The 10,283-nt window shown below is 47.5% G+C and overlaps 2 protein-coding genes across 2 annotated transcripts; both read left to right on the top strand.

Annotated features, from left to right (window-relative positions):
• Nucleotides 1–1,126: 1,126 nt before the first annotated feature.
• LOC112945986 (macrophage migration inhibitory factor-like) lies at nt 1,127–5,812 on the top strand. The gene is made up of 3 exons (XM_026037745.1): nt 1,127–1,289; nt 5,178–5,350; nt 5,617–5,812. Exons 1-3 carry the CDS (start codon nt 1,182–1,184, stop codon nt 5,681–5,683), a joined length of 348 nt encoding a protein of 115 aa, XP_025893530.1. The 5' UTR covers nt 1,127–1,181; the 3' UTR covers nt 5,684–5,812.
• Nucleotides 5,813–8,462: 2,650 nt separating this feature from the next.
• On the top strand, nt 8,463–10,218 carry LOC112945942 (macrophage migration inhibitory factor). The gene is made up of 3 exons (XM_026037688.1): nt 8,463–8,603; nt 8,984–9,156; nt 9,997–10,218. Exons 1-3 carry the CDS (start codon nt 8,496–8,498, stop codon nt 10,061–10,063), a joined length of 348 nt encoding a protein of 115 aa, XP_025893473.1. The 5' UTR covers nt 8,463–8,495; the 3' UTR covers nt 10,064–10,218.
• Nucleotides 10,219–10,283: the final 65 nt, after the last annotated feature.

The raw sequence follows: 10,283 nt of genomic DNA, 5'->3' as shown, positions 1-10,283 counted from the left end.
GAAGGAAGGAAGGAAGGAAGGAAGGAAGGAAGGAAGGAAGGAAGGAAGGAAGGAAGGAAGGAAGGAAGGAAGGAAGGAAGGAAGGAAGGAAGGAAATATTGTTAAAATCCTGCACAACAGTCTGGAAACATAATGGAAAACTCAGTGCTGAACAACCTACTAACTTTCAGCAGCGAGAAGGACCTATTGAACAGCATCATTATTATATTCAAAAGAACTAATGTGACTCCTATAAAATTAAGCACTCCCAAGAGCCTCTGTGGTGTCTAAGGACCTGCTTTCCTAGCTGCTACCTCTGCTTCTGGGAATTGCATCAGATGTTTTGTGAGAAGAGAAAGTTTGTCATGGAATTTTTTTTTATATAAACAAGTTGCAAGTAACTAGGGATGATTGCACACTGTTATGATAACAGTTACCACTATCTACCACACAGCAGAAAAGAAGTTGTAAAGTTGGTTAGAAATATAGTTTTGGTTTCCTCAAGTGGCAACTAAGAACTACAGAACGATTTGTGACTAAATGCTTTGGATCTTGCCACCTGCTTTCAGAAACTCACTGAAGGAGAGACTCATCAATATTGCAAACAACAGGTCCTGTCATTATCATTTTGGACGGAGCTTTATTGTGGTCAAGCACTCACTTGCATCCACTGCATGTTCCTACTGATGCTTTTTGTTATGGACTATCCCCCAGAAAGGGCCTCAGATCTCCCAGTTGAAGAGTCCAGCCACATTTTTACGTATATGTGAAAAGAAAAGAAAAGAAAAGAAAAGAAAAGAAAAGAAAAGAAAAGAAAAGAAAAGAAAAGAAAAGAAAAGAAAAGAAAAGAAAAGAAGCCTCTCATTCTCAAACATTTGGTCTCTGAAATATTGTTCTTTCACTAGTTTCCATGATTGAACTGTATCTAAAAATAAAATATCAGTGGTGCATGCTTTGATTTCCAGAGCAACATTTCCTCCCGCGAGAGCCGCCTGCACTGCAGCCAGCACCCTGCAGGTGGCACTTGCAGCCCCTTTCCTCGCTCCTCCAGGTGCACCTGGGCAAGGGCTGACAACACGGATATTTAAGGCTCCTGAGAGGCCTTCCTTTGCATTGGGTGAGTGGTTTAAAGGGTTGGTTAGGAGCTTGGTGGTGGATAAGTTGAGTGGGAAGACTAAGGAGACTCCTCTTATAATCCAAAGATGCCTAAGTTCATAGTTAACACAAACATAAGCAAGGATAAAGTTCCAGACTCTTTTGTAGGAGAGCTCACACAACAGCTATCAAAAGTACTGGGCAAGCCAGCACAGGTAAGTGTGGATGCTTGAATGTCTTCCCATTAATAGGCAGCTGGCTTGATGCTGTGACCTTCTCTCTGTGATATCCTAGCTAAGCTAAGGTGCCTAATGACTCCCTAGCACTAAGATTCTCCTCTTTGTACTAACATGTTGGGTACTTGCTTTTTGTTACTGAGTTGGGCTGGGATCTTGAATCATATAGTCTTTGCAATAGCTTGGTAGGTGATCCTATCTTATGCAGGTTTGTGTCAAGATGCTAGTTATAGGAATCCAGCTGTCTGAAAAACACTCCTGGCTCTGCGGCTTGCTTGTGTGCTGAATACACTGTTATCTCCCACTGTGCTATCTGCAGCCTAGTAGTTACAACTGAAGAGCTTGCCTCAGATCTAGCAAAAATACCTTTGTGCAAAGTCCTATTGCTCATGGTCAAAATGCCAAAGTAGAAAACACCTCCTGGTTGCATTATCAGCCTGCAGGGTTTTTTTTTTTAACCTGCTCAAACCTATGACTTTGTTCCTCTAAGGTAAAGGGCTGAAATGTTGCTCTGAAATGACTCTCCTTCCCAAGGCTCTTGCAAGGATTCTGTTAATTACTCCAGAAAGGCCCTAGGAGTTGTATCAGTTGCTTACTGATAGCTGTTGATGAGCAGTTTTTATCCTATTTTTTTAAGTTCTACAGAGCTAGAAGCTCAGTAAAGTTCTTTCTCAGTTACGATAGCAGCAATAACTTAGGTGAACAGGAGGCCTCAGCAGAAGCACCCTGACCATCCCTGGGCCTTTTGCCTTACAGAAGAGGTGGGCAGACTAGAAATGCACCCAAGGAGCAAAACACTAGAGAAACTTATGTAACATGCCAGGCACAAATGTCTTTTTTAGTCTAGAAAATGGAAGACTGAGAAGAGATTCTGAAGAAGGATTTTTTTTTCCCCCCTTTATCTCCAGAGTGAGATGCAGTCAGGTTATTTTAAAGCAGTAGTTGGGGCCTTGGAAGGAAGCTTGAAGAACTTCAGTCACCAGTAGAGTTCTGCATTACAGACTTGTAACTCTTCACTCTCATGTTAAGCTATAAATTAAACCATAACAGCCGTTAAGCTCAGTGAAATGCTGTGGTGTTCCTTAGGGCTAAGCAGAGCACCGCTAGCTCCTTGTCTGATGTAAGCAGTTAGTGAAATGCTGACAAGGAAAGTCTTGCCCAAAAACTGAGATGCAGGAAAACAGTCTTAGACTGAAAGTATCAAGAATTTCAAGTATCAACAAGGAGCGCAGAAAAGAGTCATGGCCAGAGGTAGGATGGTTAATAGCACTGGCACTTCTCTGGCTAATAAAAATTGCTTAGCACTCTAATTATATCTTTGTTGTGCAGCTGAGAGTCAAACATCTCCCCATGGCTGGATGTTCTCACCAAGCTGACTTGTTCACGCTGCTGTTGGCTTTTTAGCTGTGCATCAATAGACCACAGGAGTCCTGGTTTTCACTATGTCTCTTCCAGGCTGATTCTTTGCCTCATGAAGAGCCTCTCTTTCTCTGGGGCAGTAATAGAACTCTGATCATCCCCAGACACTGTATGTGTAGGAAACAGTATCCCTACCAAGCTTGTTTGGAGTTGCTTGACTTTGAGTATTCAAAAATGTTTTAGGTTGCATAAGCCCTATTCTTCCAGAAATTGGTCTGAACTATAAATGAAAGGTTTTTAAAGTTTTTTTCTGTACATAGAGAAATATTAAAATCCTTAGGTGAAACAGTGGTATGTCTCATCCTCCTTCTAAAAGCAAAGGTTTTTCCAATCTGGCCAATGAGTATTTTCTGTCTGAGAGGGGAGAGGGAGGGTTTGTCAGCTGATGATTCTTGCCTAACAGCCCCTCAATGGGAGCTAGAGGCCAGGCTGCGCTGCAGCTGGAACACGTTTGTGCAGCAGCGTGGAAGGGATTTGGAATGGGGCTTGGAGCTCTCCAGGGAACAACAAAGGGATTTTTTGGAGAGGATATGCAAGCCCTTCGTGACAAAGGAGGCAATGGGAGAACCTTAGTTATAACACAAAGAGGGAAAGGACTAGAGTGGGCTGGAATGCAGAGCTTTCCTTTCACAGGAAAAGGTATCATTTGGAAAAATTCTCCTTTTTTTTTTTTTTTTTTCATCTAATAGCTTTTAGTCCTTGGGAGACTTTTTCAAAAAGCTTTCAAATTGCTCTCAGGAAATGAGTGCTGATCAATGCTTCAGCTTAATAGTGTTTTTTTATAATAACCTACTTCTGAAACAGGTGTTTAAAGACCTACGTTTGTGCCTAAACCTGATATAGCTGCATTTGGCCTAAAACTAGCTGAGAAAACAGAGTGTCCAGACAGAGGACAGGGCTGAGCAAGTGGTAATTCAGCAGGATCTTCACACATCCTGTGCTGCTGTGTCAGACACAGCCTGCACCCAAACAAGCTGTAAATGATGGGCAAGGTTGATTACTCTGCCAACTCCCGCTGCTCGGGCTGGCTTGTCCCAGCAGGAGGGTTAACTGCTGCCCAGTTCTAGCGATGCGCTGCTAATAAACGTGGGTAAGAACAGAAGAGAAGCCAGATGAACGCCAAGGGAACTGATCCCCGTACTCCCCTGTGTGCGGATCTGACACTATGTATTAGTAGCAGGGAAAACTGCAGGCTGTTCACGAATATTAACATAGATACATTCTCCTACTTGCCCTGGCATCGAGGACAAAAGCGAGATTACGTTGTATTTTGTTTAACGAGCGGGATGTTGATCTAGACCTCGTCGGTGTCAGCTTGTATTTGCTTCGGCAGGGAAGATTGCAGCCGGAGCCGGCGGGGCACAAAATCTCCGCGGGAAGCAGGGGGACTGCGCGGCTGCCAACGGCTGCTGCTGCCGCTCGCCCTGCCCGTGGAGCCTCGGCCTTGGGGAAGCTTCTCGGGGTGCTGCAGATCAGCAAGCCCTGCGAGCACCCGAGCTCCCTATCCAAGGCTTGTATTCAGTAAAGGATACTGCAGGGATCTCCTCTGAGCTGTGTTCCTGGCAGCCCCCCAACTTTTATTAACTGCAACCCACTGGCTTATGCACTGATCCACAGTGCTCAATCTCTGCTGGTAGACTGGTGATATTTGGCAAGCAATTTGGCGTTTCCCCCTTGCAGCAGATCTCTCTGCCTCCTGCCCTATTTTGGAGTGGTTGAGCAGGGTCTGCTTGGAGAGCTCAAGCCTGTGCATGAGACTTGTCCTAGGTTTAATGTGTGTTTAGGGTACAAAAGAAGATATCTGCTGCCCACCAGCCCCGGAGATCCCCTCGAGCCTAGAGGGGCAGCCCAGCACACAAGGTGCAGGAGTTCACTCACAACTGTCCTCGCTTGGCCAGAACTACCAACTACTTGGCCTCCCAAGCCTATATGGCAGGTTGCCTTTATACCAGCCCTTAACAGCCAGGAATTTCCCACTGGGTGCACTGTAAATCTAGACAGTTTCATGTCAATACATGAAAGCACTGGACACTGCAAGGCATGGAGGAAAACTAAAGGAGATGGCAGCAGTCAGGGAAGGATCTGCTGCAGGGCTGCTGAATTAGAACAAGTGTGAAACAAACCATTCACTAGCATCTTAGTGCTAAAAAGCAGCCCTAAGTGAATGGGACTTGAGGAGAAGAGCCATTCAGCAACAGAAGGGGCTGTGATTGCACTGCCCATCTCCAAACAGAATATCGTGGAAATGTCTGTGGTAGTGTGTGACACCTTCCCATCTTGGTGATTTGCAGGAAAATGTTCAGGAGGTCTGGGAATGCATACACATACAGGAAAGTCTTTAAAGCATAAATGAGCAGTATATACCTATCTTTACTGCAGTTCTGGGACTTTGAAAAACTTTTTTTCTGTATGACTACTGAAGATAAATTTCTTTTTCTTTTCCAACAGTATTTAGCAATACAGATCTCGCCTGATCAGGTGATGTCATTTGGAGGCTCCACAGAGCCCTGTGCTATGTGCTTTCTCTACAGCATTGGCAAGATAGGAGACCAAGAGAACAAGGTCTATTCCAAGCTGCTGTGTGAGCTGATGAACAAACAGCTGAAAATACCAGCGGACAGGTAAACTCAGGCAGCAGTTTCTCACATGGCTTTCAAAAGATGCTGAGGCTACTAATGCTAATACAAGCATTAAAGGTGGAGAGGAGAATAAAACGCTGATATCCAGTTACCAGAATATGAAAAAGGAAACCTGTGACTTGTTGACACGGTGCAGCATGGGGAAGCATAAGGATCTGGGCAAGAACCTACAGCGAAAGCGCAGCAGGAACGTGGCGAGGCTGCAGTGCTCTGGTCTCAGCAATAATGATGTCCATCTTCCCTTTCAGAATCTATGTCAGCTTCTTTGAGATCAGTGCGGGCAACGTTGGCTGGAACGGCACCACGTTTGCTTGAGGTGCCCTCAACTGCTAACGGATTATGTCTGAACCTTCACCATGGTTTCTGAACACTGAGGTTCTTGTGGTATTATCTGTTTGGTACAAATGTAAGAGCTGTTGGTGCTTCCGTGGCTGTTATCCACTACTGCTTTCATGTCAAGTCTGCTGTCTAAATAAAAGCAAAAATCCAGCAGGAGCCTTATGGTTTGGACACTGCCTCTTTTTGTGGAGGGCTGTGGCTGGGATGGGAAGGTGCTTTCTCAAAATATTAACAGTTCTTTTTATAGTTTGTTTATTGTGTGGAGACTGATACTTGATTTTTGGTCAAATTTAAGCAGAACTATCTTGACCTAACTTCAGAGTGCATTTTAAATCTAACTCCGTGGATATGATTGCCGGATATGGTATATGGGGACTTCCTTGAAAAGAGCAAAGATGGGATTGTCCTTTAAAAGGATTGCAGGGCAGATTCTCCCTACAACTAACACCAGAGTATCCCTGGACATGCAGCTGCCTCGCACGAAAAAAAAAAAAAAAAGTCCTGGCAGCCTTTCAGTAGAAGGACAGAGGCAGAGTAAGTGGAAAAACCCACTGCTCTGCCCTCCTGTTTTGATTCACCAAACAACTTGCAGTGACAATGAATATTAGAGCACAGCTCAAAAGGTCAGTTAGCCCTTTTAAGAGGTTACAGGGATGAGTTACCTATGAAAGAGAGATTTCCATATAAACATGTACTATTACAGCCTTGGGTCATATAAGACAATTTGTTTCTTAAGTTGTGTTTTTTTTTCTTTTTTTTTTTTTTAAAAAAAACTTAAATACAGATATTTCCTGCATCCCTAAAAATCAGGTAATCCAACCTGGTACCCTAATCCAACCTTGTCCTTATTCTGAGCTCTACTGTGATTGCAACAGAATAGAAACATCTACAGCTTTGGTTTGCAGCCAGTTTAAATACCAAGCCTGCATCTCAACCTGCAAAAGCATTTGTTGGGATAACAGCTGAAAGCTGTTTTAGCAATTCCAAGCAGCATGAAGGAATGCTAATTAGGTTATAAATACAGTGATTATTATTTTAAATAAGATTTAATCAATCTTATTAAATGTTGTTTATTCTCATGGGAAGACTTGCAGGGTTGTGTCCATTGAGGAAGGAAGGTATAACATTTTGTAGATATTCCTTTGGCAGAATCACCCACAAAGAAGGGCTACACCTGCCCTAAACGCAGCAGGATGTTGCCAGAGGAAGGTGTTTCCCTGGCACAGAAAGCAGCCTATTTTCTTAACAGAGCCATCACTCCAAGATACTTACTTGTGTTTCCTTTTGGACCCACATTACTGGAATTTCCTTGAGATTCTCCTGGCTCTTCTTTCCCTATCCAATCACCCTCTGCTCTGCTTTGGACTGGATTACACTCAGGTAGGAAAAGCTGCAGCCATTTAATGCCCTGGCCCTGCCACTTGCACTCAGTTTCTGGAAAGTCTTCAGCCTACCCTGGACTTCTCAAGCCCTTCTGTGATGGATACAACACCTTCAGAATTATTCTCAGGGCATCCAAACCTTGAAATGTGTGTATTGCTAAGATACCCTAGGGACCGTGTGCAATCAAGACATCCTATTAATCCTAGCAGTCCTGCATTACACTTGCTAACAGGATATGTAGAAGTTCCATCTGCCTTTGACTCCCACACATCATTAGAGTGCAGTTCGTGAGGCATTTCTGCAAAACATCCAACCTTTTAGCTACTTGATTTTTTTTTTTTTTCTGTAGCAATCAGTGATGCTCTAAACAGATGCTGTCCAACCAGAAAACATTATGAACGGGGCATGTGAGCGTGTAACACACCAGTGGCCCTGCTGCAGTGCAGCCTTTTCCCTGTGCTTTGTGAATTCCCAAACACCTCTGTGTAACAGGTAGGAGGCAGAAAGGCCAAAGGTGGGAGGAAGAAGTGACATTATGTAGCAGCTGAGGGCATCAGAGGAAGGAAACATTTTCAGTTAGCAAAGCTGCTAATCACCACTAAGTGCCCCATTCCTGTCAGTTCTGCCTGTCCTGGCAGTGCCAATCAGAACCACGGCCCTATGCTGCCATGCTCTCCTTTTTTTAAAGAGCATGTGGTTGCAAGCTTTCCAGCAGCAGCACAACATTGAGTCTTTGCTAAAAATTACCAGGTGCTTGATTCACGTGTCTGAAACCGTCCCTGGGCCTGGTTTACTTTTGCCTTCCTGTGAGTGATTGCAGGCCGCGCAGCGCAGGGCGCTGCCGCTGCCCCCACGGCAGTGCCTGCCCTCCGCAGCCTACGTGCGCTCGCGCACACAGCCCTGCGCAAGGCTCCGCTCCGCAGCCGCCCTGCACCTCTGCACACACTCGCACCCTTTCATCTCGATGTGAAAGAAAAGAGAGGAAATCCAGCGGTGTCTTTTTCTACTTATATATATGTACATAATAAAGTGTGATATGAGAACCAACGTGCTGCAGAGGAATAGATTATTTCCAAATTCACTGAAAAGCACCCGGGAATCATTAAAGAGCCAGTAAATCGGGCATATTTCCACTAATGCAGGAAAACCACGCACAGCGCTAAAACAAAACGCGCGAAAGCAAATGCGCCCTTATTCTGCCAAAGGACAACACCCGGAGAGGTTCGCGGGCAGGGTCTGCGGGCAGGGTCTGCGCGCCGTCCTGGCCCTGCGCCTGCCCCCGCCCGGGGCGCGGCGCCTTTAAGGCCGGCCCCGCGCGCTGAAAGGCGCCGCCGCCGCCGCCCCGCTCCATTGCGCCGCCGCCGCCGTCCTCCCCGCCGCTGCCGCCGCCGCTCCCGCCGCCACCATGCCTATGTTCGCCATCTACACCAACGTGTGCAGGGACGCCGTGCCCGAGAGCCTGCTGGGCGAGCTCACCCAGCAGCTGGCCAAGGCCACGGGCAAGCCCGCCCAGGTGAGCCGGCGCCGGGGCCGCCCGCGGGGCCCTCCGCGTATCGCGCCCGCCCGCCCCGCTTATCGCGCCCGCCCGCCCGCCGGACTTGGTGCCGCGGGCAATCCCGGCGGAGCCGGCGCAGCTCCGCACGGGTCTGAGCGGGGCGGGCCGCGGGGGAAACGTGCTTGTAAGGCCGCGTGGTGCCGGCTCTGTGCGCGCACGGCCCTGGTGCCCGCAGCCGCCCGCGTGGCCCGTGGGGATCCACCGGGAGCAGTTCCGCTGCTCCCGAGCCCCGTGGAAGGGCCTGGGGGTCCCCGCGGGCCGCCCGGCCACGCGGTGCCCCGCGCGCGTAGCAGGGCTAGGGCACGAGCTGCGCCCTAACGGCCCGTCCCTCCTTGCAGTACATCGCCGTGCACATCATACCTGACCAGATGATGTCCTTCGGCGGCTCCACGGACCCCTGCGCGCTCTGCAGCCTGCACAGCATCGGCAAAATAGGAGGGCAGCAGAACAAGAGCTACACCAAGCTCCTCTGCGACCTCCTCTCCAAGCACTTGCACGTGTCTGCAGACAGGTAAGGCTGGGAGAGCACACTGACTTGCCTCTCTCTGAAACTCCCTTGAAAACTCCATTTAGAAAGAAGAAAAAGCTGAGATGGGTGTGTTTGAAGAGATGCCCAGTGATCGTGCATTTCTGTTCATGTTCTGTTAAGAATCCGCCTACACTTTCCCTCGAGAGTTCACTATTAAATGATTTCCTGATAATACTGGAGTAGGGAGAAATAGCAGACGAGCGACTAAGCTGGGCTTGGCCTTTGTGGCCTGAGGTCTTGTGGACCTTACCTTATGATGGGAGACCAAAAGCACATTAGGCTGGAGTTGAAAGACGGAGAACCCAGAAAGGAGCCAGCGGGTTGTGGACAGCCCCATGGCAGCCTGGCAGTGCCCAGGAAGGAAGGATAGGGAGAACCTGCTGCCACTCACAGCTGGGACGGGATGGATGGATGGATGGAAGAACCACAGAGCCAGCCCCGAGGGGCTGCTTGACGTTCATGAGAAACTGCGTGGCTGTGTGATGCTTGTGAACCACCGCAGCGCTCCGGAACCGAAGGTTTTCATCTGCTGAAATCCATGACTGCTCCTGACCAACAGCTCTCCGGTGTCCCAATAGCCCATGACTGAAGAGGACAGCTTATATTTCAGGAAACAAAGTGCAGCTATGGGCCCTCCAAAGAATCTAATCTTGGCTGTTGGGGCTCTGTCCAAAAAGTTGGCTAGATTTCACTAAAAACACTATCCAACATGAATCTCTGAAGTTGCTTCTTCTAGGCACCAAGAAGCACTCTCACTCTATGTATCTTACCCCAATGACTATATAAAACAAATGATTTGGTAACTTCACTGTCTTTCTGCAGGGTCTACATCAACTACTACGACATGAACGCCGCCAACGTGGGCTGGAATGGTTCCACCTTTGCGTAGAGCTCTCCGTCTGACCAAAGAGGGGGCTCCTGGACCTGCCCTTCTCCTGCCACTTAGCAGAGATCTCCGCATAAACGGCCCCATGTTTTGTGCACCCTCACCCACCGATGGCTCCTTGTGTGTCCAATTGCTGCTTCAACATTCCTCCATTTTCTCTATGTAGAGAACAAATAAAGAATTAGAAGGAAGCTATGTCTGGTGTGAGTTTTACCAGTCAGGT

This window comes from Nothoprocta perdicaria, unplaced genomic scaffold (assembly GCF_003342845.1).
Source record: "Nothoprocta perdicaria isolate Ctin4 unplaced genomic scaffold, notPer1 scaffold_2, whole genome shotgun sequence".
Lineage (NCBI taxonomy): Eukaryota > Metazoa > Chordata > Aves > Tinamiformes > Tinamidae > Nothoprocta > Nothoprocta perdicaria.
This window is presented reverse-complemented; position numbering and strand designations above follow the sequence as displayed.